This window comes from Talaromyces rugulosus, chromosome VI, assembly GCF_013368755.1.
Source record: "Talaromyces rugulosus chromosome VI, complete sequence".
Lineage (NCBI taxonomy): Eukaryota > Fungi > Ascomycota > Eurotiomycetes > Eurotiales > Trichocomaceae > Talaromyces > Talaromyces rugulosus.
Genome location: NC_049566.1, coordinates 4,846,260 through 4,866,440, shown reverse-complemented (window position 1 = coordinate 4,866,440; position 20,181 = coordinate 4,846,260). Strand labels below are relative to the sequence as shown.

General features: G+C 46.1%; 7 protein-coding genes across 7 annotated transcripts; 3 read left to right on the top strand and 4 right to left on the bottom strand.

Annotated features, from left to right (window-relative positions):
* Positions 1–81: 81 nt before the first annotated feature.
* TRUGW13939_11995 (uncharacterized protein) lies at positions 82–945 on the bottom strand (the record flags this gene model as incomplete). The annotated part of the gene is made up of 1 exon (XM_035495099.1): positions 82–945. One exon carries the CDS (start codon positions 943–945, stop codon positions 82–84), a length of 864 nt encoding a protein of 287 aa, XP_035350992.1.
* A 1,504-nt stretch (positions 946–2,449) lies between these two features.
* On the top strand, positions 2,450–5,659 carry TRUGW13939_11994 (uncharacterized protein; the record flags this gene model as incomplete). The annotated part of the gene is made up of 1 exon (XM_035495098.1): positions 2,450–5,659. One exon carries the CDS (start codon positions 2,450–2,452, stop codon positions 5,657–5,659), a length of 3,210 nt encoding a protein of 1,069 aa, XP_035350991.1.
* A 2,908-nt stretch (positions 5,660–8,567) lies between these two features.
* Positions 8,568–10,409, bottom strand: TRUGW13939_11993 (uncharacterized protein; the record flags this gene model as incomplete). Its single annotated transcript, XM_035495097.1, has 2 exons — positions 8,568–10,116; positions 10,177–10,409. 2 exons carry the CDS (start codon positions 10,407–10,409, stop codon positions 8,568–8,570), a joined length of 1,782 nt encoding a protein of 593 aa, XP_035350990.1.
* Positions 10,410–12,173: 1,764 nt separating this feature from the next.
* Positions 12,174–12,485, top strand: TRUGW13939_11992 (uncharacterized protein; the record flags this gene model as incomplete). The annotated part of the gene is made up of 1 exon (XM_035495096.1): positions 12,174–12,485. The coding sequence occupies one exon, from the start codon at positions 12,174–12,176 to the stop codon at positions 12,483–12,485; it is 312 nt and encodes a 103-aa protein (XP_035350989.1).
* A 1,139-nt stretch (positions 12,486–13,624) lies between these two features.
* On the top strand, positions 13,625–14,240 carry TRUGW13939_11991 (uncharacterized protein; the record flags this gene model as incomplete). Its single annotated transcript, XM_035495095.1, has 2 exons — positions 13,625–13,631; positions 13,699–14,240. The coding sequence occupies 2 exons, from the start codon at positions 13,625–13,627 to the stop codon at positions 14,238–14,240; spliced, it is 549 nt and encodes a 182-aa protein (XP_035350988.1).
* Positions 14,241–16,171: 1,931 nt separating this feature from the next.
* On the bottom strand, positions 16,172–17,551 carry TRUGW13939_11990 (uncharacterized protein; the record flags this gene model as incomplete). Its single annotated transcript, XM_035495094.1, has 1 exon — positions 16,172–17,551. The coding sequence occupies one exon, from the start codon at positions 17,549–17,551 to the stop codon at positions 16,172–16,174; it is 1,380 nt and encodes a 459-aa protein (XP_035350987.1).
* A 953-nt stretch (positions 17,552–18,504) lies between these two features.
* Positions 18,505–19,580, bottom strand: TRUGW13939_11989 (uncharacterized protein; the record flags this gene model as incomplete). Its single annotated transcript, XM_035495093.1, has 5 exons — positions 18,505–18,672; positions 18,752–18,804; positions 18,985–19,104; positions 19,159–19,259; positions 19,312–19,580. 5 exons carry the CDS (start codon positions 19,578–19,580, stop codon positions 18,505–18,507), a joined length of 711 nt encoding a protein of 236 aa, XP_035350986.1.
* Positions 19,581–20,181: the final 601 nt, after the last annotated feature.

Sequence of the window (20,181 nt, the reverse complement as noted above, 5' to 3'; positions counted from 1 at the left end):
GAAGAACTTTCGGCAAACCCGGATGTACGATCAAGTTACATTGTTTTAGCATGTGCCCGGAGGCATTATGACCTTCAAAGGCTACTCGTCGTCTTCCTCATCGTCTTCCTCATCTGATACTAATTCGGATGGATAGCCGAAACATATTTTCCTTCCCTCATGGGTCTCAAATTCATGAATATCGCATCCGTCTGCATCGTCTCCATCAAATAGATCTGCCTGGAAATACTCTTCCTCGGGCTCACCACGAGCTGCCGCGAACGGCTCCCATTTGTTGGTCTGCTCCAGTAGAGGTGCCAATCTGCCTTGGTGACGCGAAATGCTAACCTTGCGGTAGCACACTGCGTAAACCCGTTCGCCTGGTGTCTTCATATCACCCTTCGCATCTGTGTTTGTTCGGTGACCTGCTTGGAGGCGTATGTCTGCCATGGCGGACATATCTCCTTGCAATGTGCTAATTGGGACGGTGCCCGTCCCTGACACGTCGGTGGCACGATGGTGGTCGCGGGACACGCGGGCATCTACGAAGGTGCGGTACGCGACGACAAACCGGGGCTTGATACCGCGGCGCTTGCATAGCTCGAACCATTTCTGCATGTCTTCCCCTTGGTCGTGGCCGGACACGATATCTTCGAACAGGCTGTTGGGGCTGTTCAGCGAGTAGATGTTGCCCTTCTTAGCGGTGACGTGTAGCATGCTGCTCTGATCGCTCTGCAGCGACAAACCAGCCAGTCTGGTTGCGAATATGCTGAGAAAGCTCTTCGAGCCGGTGTTGATCAGGCCGTCAAAGTCATCATCCGGTTGGCTGGTATAGTCCACTGCGGTAACGGCATAGGGCTTCTTCGCGTCCTGGTGCGGATGGCGGATGTTTGGAACGAAGCTCGCCAGCGCAATCTGGCTCGGCACAAAAGGCGAGCTGGTGAGGATGAATGTTGAAGGGGCCATGGCAGGGACTGCGAGTTCGAGCACGCAAAACCTCTGGAATTGCGTATCAAGGGTTGCGGGTGGCTAGTCCGACTGATATACTTGTTTGGGAAGCATGGATCTCTCCCTCCCCACGCACGCATGCTTCGCCACCAACGAACAAGGCCAGTGGATTCTTTTGTTTGACGTAGCTTGGAGAAGTACCTACCAAACATGCAGCTCGTGGCGTCTAACGCACTTTCCGGATAAACTAACGCTTAGAATAGTCATCCTGGAAACCCATGCTCCCTCTGTTAGTAAGCGTACGTGACAATGGGCATACCATTGGGCGGGTGCACAGTGCTTAGATATAGCAAGCTAGTAGAGACGGAGCATGCAGGGCAGAGCAGCGTGTAACGATATCACATGGGATTAGCAAATAGCGCTGACAGGCATGGCCCCTCCGACAACTGAGGAGAAAACAGCCGGCGATGCACCCTTCTCCTCCTGGCCCTGCACGGCGCCCGATTAAGTATCTCGCCGCACCAATGGACCATCCGCGAAGGTGGAAGCACGACGATAATACCGCTCAGGTTGGTACGGCCAGTTCCGGAGTGAGTATTGCTGCCCGACGGTTTAGTTCCAGACAGACGGCGACGAGAAAATGAGAAGGGCAGAGTAAGTACTGGGTGCCTAGTATTGACTGCTATGTCGAGGATCCTTTCCAGACAACGGCCGCTGCTCGCCACTCGAAATCGGGTTCCACCATGGAAGAACGATGCTGCTTCTTTCTTATATCCGTAGAAAAGGTTATCTTTGGCATGTTGCAAGGAACAAAGTCGATAGCCTGGACAGCTGGGTGGGCGGTGTTGACGTCTGCGAAGGTTGCCTCAGGGCTGGAGCCTTGCGCTCTTTACTGCGTGCGCGTTCTGGGGAGCACTGGCCGCAGCAGCAGCTGGTCTCGATCCGTCGGACGCCTGCGGCTAGCCACAGTAGCGTGATCTGAGCATGCCGCCCCCACCCGTGTCATGCGCGAGCCTTGTTAACTACTCCACTGTTGACGAGCCGCAACAAGCCGTCCTGCCACTGCCACCAACGGAGCGCATTACAAGACATATATTGGGCAGAAACCGAAGGTGCCACTGACGCACAAATAGCTACTCATTGGGGCGGATGATTCATCCGGTTTCGGATGTGACTGCAGGCCGGCAAGCCAAGGGCGTTTTACGGCAACGTTTGGCTAAGAGAAGACATCGCGAGGGCGCTGTGTCAGCATGTTTCCACCTGCGTCCACAATTTTGACCTGGAGAGTAACGGCGATTCTGCCTAGAGGACTCAGCGCAGCCTTGAACAAGATGGTTGCCGTGTGCTGCCGGGGTCTCCGGTAGGATTGCCATCGACAATCATGAACAGCTAGCTGCGGAGAAAGCATATATCTGCCTTCATATTGTTCAAGAGCGTTTTCCATCGGACAGACATTTTCGTGACCGGATTGAACTTCGGGCCCGAAAAAGAATAGAATAGTGCGCTTCATAGCCTTGGCAACATGGTAGCTTCCAGCCGAACACTCCAAGATGAAGATTTGGACGAGGCCGTCAACATCGCGAGGGAAGCGGCCGATATCACGCCTCCCAACCATCCAGACCTGGCTAGCCGGCTGAATGACCTTGGGTCTGCACTAGCCAAACGGTATAGTCGGAACAGTAAGATTGAAGACCTTGAGCAGGCTATCAGCTCTATCGAGAGAGCAGTGGACCTCACACCTCCAGACCATCCAGATCTGGCCTCCCGTCTGGACTACCTTGGAATGAGGCTTGCAGACAGGTGCGATCATGCCACAGGCAAGACCGTAGATCTCGAGCAATCCATCAGCTATATCCAGAGAGCAGTTGACATCACACCCCCCGACCATCCAAACCTGGCCTCCTATCTGAGCGACCTTGGGGGGGTCCTCGCACATCGGTATGATGATGTTACAGGCGAGACCAAAGACCTTGAGCAGGCCATCAGTTATGCCCAGAGAGCAGTTGACATCACGCCCCCAGACCATCCAGATCTGGCCGGCAGGCTGAACAACCTAGCCGCTACACTTATATACCAAGCTAATCGAACCGGACAAGCCGAGGATCTGGACGAGGCAATAAGCAACATCCAGGGAGCGGTCGACGTCACACCTCCAGACCATCCGGAGCTAGCCAGGTATCTGAGCAACCTCGCATGCATGCTCTTAGACCGTTATGATCGGAGTGGCAGAAGTGAAGATCTAGAGGAAGCTATAACCAATGGCCGGAGAGCGGTCGACATGACGCCTCCAGACCATCCATGGCTAGCCACCCGTCTGAACAACCTTGCAGTCAATCTCTCACAGCACTATCATTTGACCGGCAAGACTGGAGATCTGGAGGAAGCCATAAGCAATTCTCAGCGAGCAGTCGACATTACACCTCCAGACCATTCATGGCTAGCGGGCTATTTAAGCGAGCTCGGGTGCCATCTCTCAAAACGTTATGATCGCACTGGCAAGAGTGAAGATCTAGAGGAAGCTATAACCAATACCCGGAGAGCGGTCGACATGACGCCTCCAGACCATCCATGGCTAGCCACCCGTCTGAACAACCTTGGAAACAGGCTCTCAGAGCGCCATGATCGGACTGGCAAGAGTGAAGATCTGGAGGAAGCTATAAGCAATGCCCAGAGAGCGGTCGACATAAGCTCTCCGGACCGCCCTAATCTAGCTACGTTTCTGACCAACCTTGGATCCAGGTTCTCCGAGAAATATCATTCGACTGGCAAGCCTAAAGATCAGGATGAAGCTATAAGCTATTCTCAGCGAGCAGTTGACATCACACCTCCAGACAGTCCACATCTGGCCCTTATGTTAAGCAATATGGGCGTTATGTTATCAGAGCGGTATGAGCGTACCGGAAAGACTGAGGACCTGGAGGCAGCCATAATGACCGCTCAGAAAGGAATCGACATGACACCTCCAGACCATCCGGCGCTGGCCAAATCGCTCAATCAATTCGGAGACTGGCTCTTAAGCCGCTATAATCGGACAGGAGACCCTAAGGACAGAAACACAGCCCTCGACCATTATTTGAACGCCTGTGCCTCTGCCCCCGCAATACCTCTTCATCGTGTGCAGGGCGCTCGTAAAGCAATTCAACAGTTAGTTGATCAGGGCGATCTACAAAGAGCCAGCTCCGTCGCTAAAATGGCACTCGAGCTCCTTCCCGTGGTGTGCAGTCGCTACTTGAGCCGCAAGGACCAGCAGCATGCCGTTTCCCAGACAGCGGGGCTCGCAGCAGACGCTTGCTCGCTTTCGATAAGGGCAGAGAACGATCCGAACACTGCATTGGAGCACTTGGAGCACGGCCGGGGCCTCATTATTGGGTATCTCATCGACGGCCGCGGGGATACCTCGGAGCTGAGAAAGGTGGCTTCCGAAAAGGCAGACGAATTTGAGAACCTCCGGTACAAGGCTTTCAGACCCATCGCGGCGGACGAGTCGCCCGAGGTTCGACGACAAATGCTGCGAGAGCGCGAAGCAGCGGCCAAAGACTTGGAAGCCTGTCTAGCGGACATTCGCAGCGTGCAGGAGTTGCCGAACCATGCCCGGTTTTTGCTCCCACCATCGGCGGATGACCTCAAAAGCTATGCCACAGACGGTCCTATTATTGTTGTCAATGTTACAACCATTAGTAGCGACGCCCTGATCGTTACAACGTCAGGGGTTGACCACGTCCTATTACCGAAACTCGACAAATCGGAAATGGAAATTTACCGCCAATGGGGCCTAACGAGAGGTGCGAATAGAGATGGAAACACTAGTCGAAAGTCGGCGAGCAAGGATCGGTTTCGAGGGTTTTTGAGTCGGCTATGGTCAAGCTGCGTTTGTCTAGTGCTTGAAAAGCTAGGCATGAGCGAACGGCCAACGAGCTCAGAACTCCCCCGAATTTGGTGGATGGGTACGGGCTTGGCCGGCTCTCTGCCATTTCACGCCGCCGGCGATCATTCTGTCGGCTCGGTTGCCAACACACTGAGCTGCGCCATATCTTCCTACACGCCCATGATCAAGGCACTGCGGCATGCGCGGGAGAAGGCCACGATGGACATTGACAAGCATTCTATTTTGCTGGTGACCATGGCACAGACTCCGGGCCATACGGACCTCCCGGGGGTGGAAGACGAGGAGCGTGCTATCATCCGCATCGTCCAGGATCCACATTCTGTGCAGTCCTTGAGGCGTCCGAGTGCGCGTACCGTCCTGGATATGCTAAATGGAGACATGCTGGAAAGTTTCAACATTGTGCACTTTGCCTGCCACGGGTCAGCAGACTTGACAGACCCGTCCAACAGCTTCCTTGCCCTCCAGGGAAGCTCCGATTCCGCTCCTGACAAGCTCACTGTTCAAGCGATATCTGATGCGAATGTCGAAAAGGCAAGGCTTGCTTACCTCTCAGCCTGCTCGACAGCGGAAACCAGGGTATCGGATTTGGCGGATGACGCTCTGCACCTTGCAAGCAGCTTCCTGGTTGCTGGATTTGGGCATGTAGTAGCCTCGATGTGGCCGTCGAACGACAGAATCTGTGCGAATATCGCGAGTTCGTTCTACCGCAATCTTCTGATGAAGGGCGGAACCGAACAGGGAAACAGGGCTGTTGCGGCGGCGTTGCATTCTGCCGTGCTGGAAGTGCGGTCACAGAACTTGGAGCGACCGCACTTGTGGGCGCAGCATATTCACTCTGGCGCCTAGGAAAGCAGCTGTTCTTTAATTCATTTATAACAGTTTTCTAGCAATGAAAGTCCATTGATAAACCCCATGACGTGATGGAAAACCTCTATCAAAAGTTTTTCTCAAATGCCGCAATCCCAAGAGATCCTCCCCAAATGATTTGGTAACCGGACCCCGATCGACTGTTGCAAGAACATCAATATGACATATAAAAGGCAACATCATACGGCCTAGCTGTTGTGGAATAAAGAGGATTATCAGCACTGATTGTAAACCGGATCGTAACAAGAGTTCCAAACAATCTCTCTCATCTGTAACCACGGCCTCCCTCCCCTTTGGCCAGAAGAAGGTAACGGTAAATTTGAACGTTCTCGTCACCCGTGACCATTTTCATGTTCCTGCTTAGGGACTTGCATTTGCAAAAAAAAAAAATAAGGCTGAGAGTTCCTCCCCCCCTGTTGAGTCTTGTGCACGAAGTGCAAAGTATAATGGGCAACGTTTCCTCTCCGGTCGTCAGATGTTGTCTCGAGCTTTTTGAGTGCGACGACGTATAAAGACAACGTACAGTAAAAAAATTAATTACATGAAATGCAGCACGGCTAGCCCTCTCCCTTACTAGAGCAATGCAATGCAATGGTTCCCGAAAAATGGAGCGCAAGGACCGACTCTCCCCCCCTCCCTTTTCTGTTTTGGTCTATACAACTCCGACATGCTGTATGGTTCACGTGGCCCTTCTACAATATGATAACAACAAATATTTACGTGAAAAGCGAGAAATCTGAGATTAGGTCACCCACCGAATGACTTATTGGAATGGAAACAATCTATCCGGGAAAGACGAAGTTTGCAGTTGTAATAAGACGTTTCCATATGGCTGGCTTACCACCCACGAATACTTAAAATATCATCCCCTTGTTCTACCTACGTACGGAATCATCGCTGATAATAGACACCACCTCAGGTGACAAAAATGTACCAATTCAATAGTAACTATATGATGGGATGGGTGGTATTGAAGCGGAGAAGAGAACTAAAATAAGTCAGAAATAGAACAAACTGTTGAATTGGGTGCGGTTATGAGCGTACGAATAGAGCATGTCAGTGGGGAAGCGGCTAGCGATGGCCTGGAGATAGATCTGAGTAGCTATATTGTATGACACTGTCTAAGTAATCTGCTACTTGTCTTTTCGGAGTTCCATCTACGGGCGCGTTCTTATAGACGCGCGAGGCTTCTCCTGCGCTAATCGCATTAGGAAGCTGCCTCCTGATTGGTTCTATGCCGAGGCCGACTCGGCACCTAGCTAGATGGCCTCATTTGATCGCTTCATTCCTAGGTGGATTTCTAACACAAACAAGAATATGGAAAAAAAGACATATTATGCCAGCATCAATTAATTTTAAAAAAAAAAATCCCCCACTTGATCATCGAGAATTGACTTCGAACGGATGAAAAGGGAAGAAAGGAGAAGAAAGGAGAAGATGTTGCAAAATAAAACAAACCATTTTTTTGGTGTAGCAAAACATCGCAAGCAAAATGATATTCAAACAGACATCGATCCAGACACCGTTTCACATCATATTCATCAGACGCTCAAAGACTGTTACCGAGCATGTGGACTCAGGTTGATATCGTCACGAAACTGGCAATACCAAATGAAACGCATGTAGACAAAGGAAGGACCAACACGGGCAGAAGAAGACACCCTTCAAACCCTGAGCGTCCATGAACATGCCCCTGTTTTCTCAGTGTAAGTCAACCACGCAGATAGATTACTCTCCCCACCCCCCCTCTACTACGAATACTAACTACTTGAAGGGGAACCAACCGACACGAATTCAAGACATTCAATGTTGACGGCACGTATTTGTCCAACTTTGAGCCGTACTCTGAGTGGATTCTGCAAAATAAAGTATCGAAGCGCAACATCAATGGGTGTAGTGAGACAACAAGTGAATAGATCTGCCGGAAGATCTGGATTGGTTGGAAGGGTTTCAGACTTCTGACAAGCAGCCAATAAGATGCAGTCGGAATAGTTCTGAACCAATGCATTGGGATCCCTCTTCTTAGCTTCCAGGTTCTCCTTTTCATGTTTCTCGACAAAGGTGTGAAAATTGTGGGAGCTCAATTTTTTAGGAGACTGATCGAGCAATTGATCAATAGTAGATACAGTATCATGAAGTTTCGCCATATAGCTGAAAGTGCGACATTTATACTGTACTACTATATCAATTTGCTTTTCTTAAAAAGCTAGGCACATACTCAACTAGCACGATCTATAGTTGGTTGCTCCCATCTTGCTACCAGTTGGTGTTGATAACCGGTTTCATGTCAACTATGTGACGGCTGGGGTGTCACGGACCTGGATCCGTCCTGTTCGTGATTAGCTTGTAGACGTGGGTATAAAGTACTCTAAATAGCTTATAATATAAATTAGAAAAGGTCCTCTTATAATATATATATTTTAAGATAATTTATTTTACTAATCTTAAAATAATAATTAAGTAGTATAACTTTTAACTATAAGATTTTATTAGGTAATATATATCTACCTCACCCGACATAAGCGACAAATATCGTACGAAGCATTTATTGGCATTAAATGAATTGCACACGTTATGTACTACGAGATTGCTATTTGTTGACTTTTCGTTCATTTCGATCAATACTCGGACTGGAAGTCCGGCGATGGTCGGATTAGATAGGCTGATTTTTGCAAAGCTAGCCCATGCAGCTGATCCGGCTGAGTATCTCTAAATATATTCGTATAAAAACTAGGTTGCAGTCAAGGAGAATGTTTGAGGAAAGTGTGATCCTCTAGCCATTGGTCTGCGTCTCTTGACGCTGATCGACATCTAACAGTGTATACCGTAAGAAAGCAGGCGGGGGAAGGAGGAATGAAAGGGCAACAAATAAGAAGGGGGAATTATTTCAGATAACCGTGCCTTTAACTTGCTTCTTGTCTACATTATAGTCTTTCCATATGGCAATTGCTGGGAAAGCAAGAAGAACAAGCACCGCTGCCGTGATGCACTCGTACTTCTGACTGTATGCCCACGCGTAATTAATCGCATCCCTAACCTCACTTCCGGGAGGGTACGTAAGTTGTACCGCTGGTCCGCCGGCGTAAATGGTCTCAAAGTCCGATTTTGCATAATTCGGTAGCGCTCTGAGCAGAGCTTGAGGAAACGTATTGGAATATATGGCGGAAGCAACGGCGTAGCCAATGGAACCGCCAACGCTGGAAGATAGACTGATCAGTGCAAGCATCATCGGAATGCCATCACGGTCTGCGGCAGCCATCACGGCCATTTCATCGCCAATGACCAGAGTACCGCCTCCAAAGGCGATAAAGATCTGGCACATTACCAAGTATCCAATGTCGCTTTGAGAGCCACGAAAGTGAATCATAAGTCCAGCGCCCAACAGCATTAATGGCGCTCCAAAGAATAAACACACCTTTTTGAAGTGTTTGGTTTGGCGGATCCACACTCCAAAAAGGACAGCCCATATAGTTGATCCAACACCATATATTTGAGTCATATATCCTGTTTTTGTGACATCGAGGTCGTAGACAACCTGGACGTAGTAGTAGAAGTACTGATCCCAGGTATAGTAATTGAAAAAGATGAGAGCTGCCAGGATACATGCCCCAATAACTGTCCGCTTTTTCAGCAACTCCCACCGAATAAAGCCGGTTCTCGCAAAGTGATACTCCCACAGGGCAAAAACGGGGAATAAAAGGATCCCGATTGTTACCATCGTAATGAAAGTAGCAGAGGAGTATCCGCTGAAGCCATAGGTTTCAAGGCTAAACGGCAAAAGGAATAATACAAATGCTGCCATGAGAATAAAACCCCCAATGATATCGAACTCGTGGATATAATGAACGACGGATTGTACCATTGTCCTACCACTAAGATTCTTGACCAGAAGATTCAGCTTTTCAGCTTTGCGCTGATAGAATTTGAACACCACAGCGACCGGCACGATGAACGCAAATGTGATGATTGTGAAACAACCGTATGCCCAACGCCAGGTAGAATGGGTTATGAACGCTTGAGCAACAAGGGATCCAGTAAAGGCCGTACACAGTGTAGGAATCCCAGTGAACGCGTACACAAATGCGCGATTTCTTAACCCCGATGCGTCGGCGACAAACACATTCAGAATGAAGTTCAATTGGCTATATCCGATTTGATACAGAGTATAACCTGCGGCAAATCCATTGGGACCGTTGCATACAGATATAACTATTAGACCAAGAAGATTTATTGCCAGAACAATCAAGAGACCTTCTGCACGGCCCCAGACATTCAAGATCTTGGCGATGGGCAATTGAATCACTCCGCCAACAATCGTCGATATAACATAGGCCTGGGATATCTGAGGAGCGGAGGCAAACTTTGCGTAAGCGTAGTAGACCAGATTTGCGTTGATCGACGACTGCATGGACAGAACAAAGAAGCATAACCAAATCCTGTCCATACGATGTCAGAGACCGACCTTTCTTTTGGGCTGTAAGGCAAACAAGACTCACCAGGCATATGTGGCGTACAAAGCCGTTCTGGTCCAAACCAAAGCAGTAGCTTCAGCCTTTTGAATACCAGTCTGCGCTCCTTGGGTGACACCATTGGGATCTTCCAGCAACTGTCGCGCGTATCTCTCTTCCAGACTACCAACGTTACTATTCTCGTGTTCGTGCTGGTTGCCATTTTTCGTCTGAATGCTGTCTGGCTCATCGGAACCACCGTTAGCGTTTTGTGTCGCCATGATCCCCGAATAGAAAGAGATGAAAATTTTGGGATAGAATCCCAGATCGATGATGCTAGGAACAGAAACTGTGAGAGGAAGGGGGTCAATCTAGAGAAATCTTGTTATAAAGCTAGATTCGCCCAACACAGCACAAAGGGGATGTAGATTTGGTACATACGCTGTGACCTGATTCTTCTTGTAAGTGAAAGCTAGCTAGCAACAAAACAGCGCCCCATGTTGGTGCCGAGTCGCAATAAAGCTTTCGGGCCGAATCGTGTCAACAGACAAGTTCGAGTGGAACCCAAAGAGCTTGGTACATGTAGGCGAAACTTCTTCTATTCTCTATTCTCTATTCTCGCCCCTCAAACGAGTTCAATTGTGCTCATTCTCTCTATTTCCCTGGCCATTTCTAGTGTTGTATGTGGACCGACCGCCTTGCCCTCGCTCAATAGTTGGTAATTAAATGATTTGATCGGGTATTTGTTGGCTGTTATCGCCCGTCAACATACTTCAATTTACCTAGGCGACTGTTTCAATTGTCAGTTGTACCAAAGAGGGCAAGGGCGCAAAGACGTAGCTCGGATTCCGAGGAAAATATGCTCAAACGCTCTCACGCTACTCCGTTCCTAGCAAGAGTCCGCTAGTAGTTGAATCTAGAGCTTTATATGAAGTTTTTAATTGGTCTCATGGCTGGACAAATAAGCCGAACCGGATTGCATCTATGCCACAATTTCAGGCGTCTACTGTGCAGTAGTGTAATCCTAAAGTATAACTAATGCTAGTAATTTCAGTAATATTACGTAGCGTTAGAGTATTCAAGTTTCGACACAGTTCGAAAAGCAGAATTTTCAACCTCATCGATTGATAGTTACATGCCCCCAATCAAGTACCGCCGCCAAGCCACGTTATGAAGAGTAAAGAGATATACGGCTATTTAGTTGGTCATAACAAATCTTTCAATAGCCTGATAATACATAGAGTCCGCTGCTTTATGCATGTCGGTGGAGTGTTACTAAACCTCACGAACAATTCGCTGTTGAGTCTTGGTCTTCACTTTTTCTACCAGTCTTGATAACCCTTAACTCGACCATTCCATAAAGCAAGCCGCGACAAAGCCCACAATCATCAATGCCATACTGAGGCGGTATGTATCTCTGAATCCGTCAACATAGGATTCGATCACCCCCGGCAACGCAGACCTTATATCAGTTGCCCCAGCAATAATGATCACTAGGGTCAACACCGCGGCATACCGCGATAACGCTAAAAATAACATGTCACGTTGCCATGTTGAGCCACGGGCAATTAACAAATTGGATAATATGCCGGATCGAGGTATACAGGTTCTTCAATCAATGCAGAAACTCTGAACAACCATTTACACTATTATGCTAGTGGGACGACAATCAGCCACCCGAAATGTCAACCTCAAATTGTGTAGATAAAAGCCCTGAGCGCCACGGCCAATATCGCATACAGGGCTCACAACCGCATTTTGTTTTCTTGAGTAGTTGCCGTATTGACCGTAACCCCGACTCTCATGTCAAAAACAACCACGAAATACTACCATTTTTTAAACTCTTGATATAATGACCAAAAAATGTCGCATAAAGAAGCTGGGTCTTAAGGATCAGAGATCCACAAACCCGGTGTCTGACCTTAGAAACCCTCTACATATACTCAGATTACTTATTAGTTGCTATTTACCTCCTCAAAAGCATTCTTCGATGTTAGGCGTATAATTCCCTCGGATTTCCCAGCAATTGCACGATTCAGGGCAGCATGTTTTACAACAGTGACTCTCGAAAGTCCCTAGAGGACCTCAAAAAGGCATTTGATACATCCTTGGAGGATGAGACTTGGCCTGGTATGGTGACTACAACAACAAACAAAATTAGGAGTTTCCACTATGCTAAAGCTTTCGGAAACGACGATTGTACATCTGATAGGAGGCCACTCGCCATAAGCTCTATCATAGTGCTTACATCCATAAGCAAGCTCTTGACCTCTATTGCTGCTCTTCAGCTAGTTGAGAAACGATTTGTAGATCTCAAGACGGATTTGTCATCCTTGATACCAACATTAGCCTCCTAAGGCATATTGTATAGCCGACCACGTATTCAACCGTGAAAAAACGCAATCAACCTTCGAAACCTCTTCACCCATAGTAGTGAAACAGGCTACGATATAAACAATCCCAACCTTGCCTGCCTTAAAACTTATAACGGACGAAATATAAATTCTGATACTACCGTTGACGAGCGATTTGGCTACCCGCTGACCTTGAAGCCGGAAACCGCATGGGAGTATGGTACAAGGATTGACTAGATTGGACAACTCGTTGAGCTTTAACAGGGCAAACTCTAGAAGTTTACATACAGATGCATATTTGGGAGCCGCTAATATTCAGAAGATGAGTTCTAGCCTCCCAGTGTTAGCAGAGGAAACAGAAAGGTTATGATTTTAGTTTGAGATGAGGCTTCGGGACGGTTCACGGCACTAAAGTTTCTAACTGAACAGGCTACGAACTGCTTTGGTGGACAAGGACTATACACACCAATTGAACAGTTTATAAAAGTGATTCATTCTATCTTGTCTAATGATAAGAAACTTCTCACGAGCGAGTCGATTGTCATGATGTTTCAGTCCCACCTCTCGCCAGCTAGTCGGGAATCCCTCCAAAAACTAAAAGTACGTCAACGAGTCTGACCCTAAGTCCTTGTTCATTGGTATATTTAACAAAAGCAGTTTGTATGACTGGGGATTGGGTGGCATGCTAGCAATGGAAAATGAGCTATCTGGACGGCGAGGAAACACGTTGTTTTGGAGTGGAAAACCTAATTTGTTCTGGGTAACGGATCCCGTCCTTCCATCTCTGACTATACTAAGAATTTCAGTAGTTTATTGATAGAGAGTCTGATCTTTGTGGCGTGTTGGGAACCCAATTCCTCCCACCTGGTATTAGGAAGATGGCAAGGATGATTGAGATCTTCCAAAACAAGATTTAGGATGCTAGAGGCAACTTCTAGTCCTTTCGCGAAAGTTTCTTAGCGATTAATATAAATAGCACATTATCCAGTGGCAGGCAGACCGTTTGCTTCTTTTGCTATTGAGTCAAACTTTTTCAATTTTCGCTGTTGACATGGTATAGAATATGCCTAGCGCTGCCAAGGGTGACCACTGTTTCTACCCCAGCAGACATACGTGGAGATCCAGGTTCCGATGACCAGAGAATGGAGGGTATTTCAAGTTTTCAAAAAAAATAAAAAATATATTTATCTCGGCTAACCTTTCAGCCCAAGATCAGTTTGGGCTTCAAGATATACATATTACACTTTGCACAAACATGAATCGCTGCAAATTACACCAGATCAGTATGATATCGTCGGGAAATACCTAGTCGAGGCGATACAAGAAGTTTTAGGAGACAACTGCACACCAAGCATTCAAGACGTTTGGACTGCTGCTTATGACCAACTTGCTGGGATCATGATTCAGAAAGAGAGCTCGCTTTCTGATCAGGATAAGGAATGGAAGGACTGGGGAGACTTTCATATCGTCAAGATCTCGCGCGAATCCGATGAGATCTCCTCATTTCATCTTTCTCCTGTTGACGGCAAACCCATTCCAACTTTTGTACCCGGCCAGTACGTCTCGGTGCGTGTCTATGTACCAAACCTAGGCTACATGCAGGCACGGCAATACTCAATGAGTGATGTTACCTCATCTCAGTATTACCGGAATCAGTGTAAGCAAGAACAGGGTCAGCAATTCACGCCTGGTATACTTTCAAATGTTCTTCACGCACTTAAGGAACCTGGTCAAATCGTAAAAGTTTCTCATACTTAAGGTGACTTTTACTTAGATAGTATCAGTGAAAGCTCACCAATTGTTCTCATTGCTGGTGGCGTTGGTATCACGCTATTGTTGTCTATGTTGAAGTTTCTCTCATTGAGTTCATCCGCAACGAAGCGTCCTGGTCACCTCATTTTAACCCATCTTTATTAGTAATCTTTGGAATTATAATCCGCACTCAAAAAATGGTTTTATCTCAGCGCAGTAAGATGAGAACCCCAAGCCCTTATTCGTTCACCAGGATGACTAGAATGGAAGTATCCCCATAGCCACTAGCTAGAACTCAAATTGCCTTTACCATGAACGTTTGCTCCAAATTGCAGTAGCATGCCACGGGGCTAAGTGTCTTGCAGGGACTAAAGAGTGCTCATCAAGCCACTTACAGCGATTCCTGCGTAGATAAAGTTTTAAACACACTCACAAATCCACATATATACAGAATGAATTAACTAAGGTTATTACAAATTATAAGCACAATATGCCAGTCACTTCTCAGATATCTTATCTCAATATCTAGAGTTCCCGCTTTACGGGCGGTATTTTCAATAACCCTTTAAACCTTTGGCATAACCTATTTAGTATGTTTATAATTTTATACAGATAATATAGTAACTTACCAGGATCAACTTTATATCCTACTTTAAAAACATCTTCTGTACGTTACTAAGAACTATTTCTAACCCATTTCATATTATATTTATTACACTCATTAATACATACGCAACTCTAATTTCATTATAGTCCATCAAAAAGATTTAGACAGCACCAAATTCTCATATTAGGCGCCACAGGAATAATTATTAGCTAATCTATAATTGTAAAAATAGACTCAACAGCTAGCCAGTTACAAAATAAAATGATACTATATTATCTACTATAATTATATTTATTTCTAAATATTGCTTCTTTTACTATTACCTAGAGTCCTATTGCACAGATCGTCATAGATAAATCTTTCCATTAATTATACAATCATAGAGTATCAGCCTATCAACAGAATTTAATTAGGTTTAGAATTATATTAGGCCCTTGACATAGACATATATCACATTTTCACTAAATATACTAAACTATCCTAACAGATTATTGCTATTATAATTATTATCATATAATAGTGGGGGAATAGCAGAAAAATGATGATGAAAAAGCTGTTACATTCAGGAAGTCCTACAATCGTAAAACTAGCCACTAAGACCGCCTTTGCGAGCTTCCTTACATATAAAGTTCATGGAACAAGACTCCTTAACAGGGGACCCGGTGATATTTCGGGGCAATGGACGTGGACTTGCTTCGTAATTACACCCTCTGGACACGATCTTTCGTCCATGAGACACAAAGGCCAAGTGTACACCATACCCTGTTGGGAATAAGCGTACTGTAATGTAGTTACTCATTTAAATTCCTTTATATTTAACAATATTTATTATTGCCGTTTCTCTGCATTTTTGGAAGCCGCTTGTAGAAGTGGGGCGCGCGCAGATGTACGAAAGATCTTGTCAGGAGAGTGTAATTAGAGAATTTTGGCTAATTTCACTGTGTGGAATCCAACTAGGGCCAGCTAGGCGAGATAGGAGGACAAGTGCTAGTAGGTGGAGAAGAGAAGAAAAAAAGGGGGATGAACCGTAAATAGCGGAGTGAGAAGCATAGGCATACCATTGGTATACGGCGACAGTAGTAAGAGAAAAAATGAAGAACCAAGTTCTAATTGCTACATTATGAATTCGCTTGGATTTTTCTTATTTCTGCGCCATATTGATTATCGACGCGATAATCACTAATAGTATTTCAAATACTGTACTAAAGCGCTTACGGTTGCCCTTCAAGATCTTGGAGCGTGGTCAACCGCTTGCTATGTGTAAGAAAATAAACTCCCCTATTGGGCAAGAGTATCTGAGAATGATGGAGACATATATAATTTCAAAGGCTCATTCTGTGTCACACAGGAGAAATTCCATGAAAAGGTACTGATAGGAATCTACCCTACCAATGTCAAATTGTAGTGGATCGAAGCTTGAGTTTTGGTAAATAGCTGTACCAAGTACGCCATTTAGTATGGCCCATATAATAACGGGTCGTAGGACAGATACTCCGTAAAGTGGAACATGGGCCGAGCACCCATAGAGCTGAAGGTCCTTTATGATTTGCATTATGGCGTTGCAACTCTCGTTAACCTCCTGACGGGTTCTCTTCTGGGGAAATTGGACTATTTGTGTTTGTGTTCTGGGGAGAACTAGTAAGACAGCCAACTGAAACTTCAAAGTATAGTATAACAGCTTGAGAGTTGCGCACTGTAGATATAGTTCGCGATCACCTGCCCATAAAGCAGGGGAACTCAATTGGGCGAAATTAATCTCGGGGGAGATATCTCTTTTCCATCTCTCGAGACCTATTGCTGTATCATTGAAAGATCCTTGAAAATGAGGCAGACCACTCTGGAGTGATGGCCTCTCAAAGATACTGGAATTTCTCTCTGAAATGCGGACTGATATGGGTGAGAGTTGTCCCATAATCACCGCTAGCTTGGCTCTTTCGATCCACATGATGGCAATTTTGCGCTGCCTGCTTATATCATTCAAGTCTACAAGAGGGTTTTGTGTTCCTATATCATGGCAGACATCGGGTAGGCAAAAGTCATCAATTTTTATCATCGGCACATCGTAATCAGTGTTGTCTATTACCCATGGAGTTCCTTGATCAAGGAGCAAAGTACGCTCTCGGATGAAGAGACTCCACCACAAACGTTTTCGGGAGTGACGAACGGATGCTTTGCTGTGGAAGTTTGTAGGATCACGATGAAGTCCCACTTTGTAAGCAATAGAGACTTCATGTCCGACTAAGTAGGCCTGTCCCTTCGGTTCGTTAACCTTCTGTGGAAAAAAGGTCATGAGTACCAATGACTGCAGGATGATCAATGGTCTGGTCTCCCAGCCAAAGTCATAGAGAGCTCGAATTTTTGCGAACAATTCTTGGGGGTCGTTAAACTCGTAGCGTGGACCCTCATAGGCAATGAGGAACACCTGACCAACAAGCATGACACATTGGTAAAGTAACAAGCTGATCTTTTCTCTATAGCCTTGCATAGATTTGTTCATTTCGATCTGATCCAACACAGGCATACATGGGTGTGCGTACTTCCAATATGCCGTCCATAGAGCTTGCTTAACACTCTCATTTGGTATCAAGAGGGCATGCTTATAATTAAGAAATTGCAGGACATCCTTGGTGATATGAGGTGGTACAGACTCAATATAGCTAGGAAGTTGGTTGTATTCGAGGGATCTAGTATACACGGATTCTGTGAGCATATAGGGATACAATAAAGTTGTGAAAGACGCATAACTCACCCTTGATAGCATTTACACGAAACCTCACCAAAGGAACAATCCGTACATGAGAAGTCTTGTTGGGTACTACTTTGATGAACAATCCTGTATCCATCTGTTTTGGGGGATTTTGTACGAGGGATTCGACCTCGCGCCTGGACTTCCATGGCAAAAAGTACCAATGTTCATGAGCAAGGACTCATATAGCTGTCCCCAGTATGTTAACAAGTTCCGAGGTGCTTTACATTCTAAGGATTGACTAATTATATATGTCGCGTTTTATTAATACCCGAGAAGAATCCAGGGAGCGATGAGTTATGATGCTACTCGTATGGGAAGGTAAGCGCTCTCTATGGAATCCTGGATTCTGGATAGCCTTCCCGCCCCGGAGACGATTTGACGGGCCGGCATGTGCGGGTGCTGCGGGTGCCACGGTCTCTGCGTATGTTAGATGGCAAACCGGTGGCTGAAGCACCTTCTCTGCAATTGTTCACCGTCTGGTCACATACATCACTTAGGGCAGATTAGTATTCTTAGCGTGCTCCGTACGTGTATCTACATTGATCAAACCCACTAAGGATGGAACAAATTTTTCTTTTGTTCTTTAAACAGCTTAATCAGCCGAGCTTCTATTTACTTAACGAGGATGATGACAAGTCATTTTCATTTTTATCTTAGGTTCTAGTTTGTGTGTCCATTCAAAGTTTGTCTAGTCAACAGACATCTGTCCTGCTAAGTAGCTATCCTTACATCACCAAGATAAACGCTGCCAAAAGCTAACCATCGTTCCCATACACAGGAGAGTAGGTTCAGACATCTGGAATCCATTAAACCGGGGAACTGAATTGGAATGTTAACCAAGATCGCGAAATCTACTGAAATACCATACAGCCAGGCAAATGCTCGGAAGTTCGGCATAGTGAGAGGGAGGTGGCCTATCCTTCACTATCCATTCTTTTCCGCGCCTTTTGACTCCTTCCTAAAACAACCTCACTCAAATCTCCAACAGGTAATACAAAAGGAAAGTCAATCGACTCCAACATTTGGGCCACAAATATGTACCATATCGGAATGCAAAGTATAAAATTACATGCACCCGCTGCCTTTAAGCGTGAAGTTAGCATAATTTTCTGCACAAACAGATTGAAAAGTACTCGGCGAATCCGAGTTCCGATCACATACCACTTCCACCTTGGCTGCCAACGCCTCTTGCCCGAGGGCAGTGATAAAATGAACTGATGCATAGAGATTATATGCCACCGTCAGGAATAATAGCGCGAGGAATAAGCACACGTTTGTGCGAATGGAACAGATGAGAAAGACGAAGGTAACCACACTCAGAGTAACGTAATATAGACTTTTTAATAATGTGTTAAAACAGGTCTTAGACATCTTCACCTTGGTGCACTATTTACCTGCCGTTGCATGATATCCTGCTGTTTCCATACCCTCAAAGCTGTTACCTGTAGAGGAATATTGGGCACCCACAGCGAAGAATGGCATCAAGGAGGCACCATACGCCAGCCAGAATGCTCCTATTATATATTCATCAATATCTCACTTCTAAGTCACATAATAGGATGTCTTACCGTATGTGAAAAATATCGCACAGGAGAAGGTATTTCCAATTATCCACTCTCCAATTGCACCGATGATCTGGGTCATCCCACCAAAAGCGATATATGCCGGGCTAAATTTGGACTATTAATTGAGGTCTGGATATCTGCCTGGCTTGATCTTACAGGATGGCCCCTCCATCCCCACCAGCGCCCCTCCAACCCATGTGGAGCATTGCATTGGGTGTTTCAGACACTAAGAAACCCATTAGTGAGATTGGGGTTGGGTTGCCAAATGTCTGCCGCAGGTTTCCTGCAATGGGCATCTTAGGAGTCAAGTAGAGCTTCTCAAACGTATCCCGGGGAATGGGAATCATGATGCTATCCTTAGTGGGCATATGAGACAGCATCTCCGTGTCCCCTTCTATCTGCGTATTCATGGGCTTTGCAGACATGTTGTCAAGTTGATATCTTAGAAGCAGGAGAGAGAAAATAGATTTTGGTCCAGATATCTGGTTCTTTCTCTTTTTTCTGAGACGATAGCGACCAATTTATAAGAATAATGCGGAGAACCCGCTTCTTTGCCCCGCCAATGAACTTATTGGGGGCCCCATACTACCCCAGGTTCCGTTCATGAGTGTGAATAGTCTCCGCGGAGACATCAATCCTTTTGTCTTAGGTTTCAGGAAGCGCCACGAAACTTAAAGCTGTCGTATTGGATATACTTTCTGCAGTATCTTCGAGGGATAGTCCTTTTGGCTGGTACAGTGTGTTAAGATTAGGTATCGATGCCATGCTATGCTAAAAGTTTGACCTTTCTTACAACAATAGGTGCATTTTTTTTTATCTCAAGCCCCAGTGTATGGATAAATGAATCGTATTCTTTTGTGAGGTCTATGACATGGTTGATATATTAACTTTGTGTCAAATGGGCCGTCCAAGTCTTGGTTCCCGCAATACCCGCCATTTCGAGGCTGTGCGTTTGGTCACTTACAGGTGCGGAGCATACTAAATCGCGAATAGTCGAAGAGCAGCAGATCAGCAATATCCAGCAGA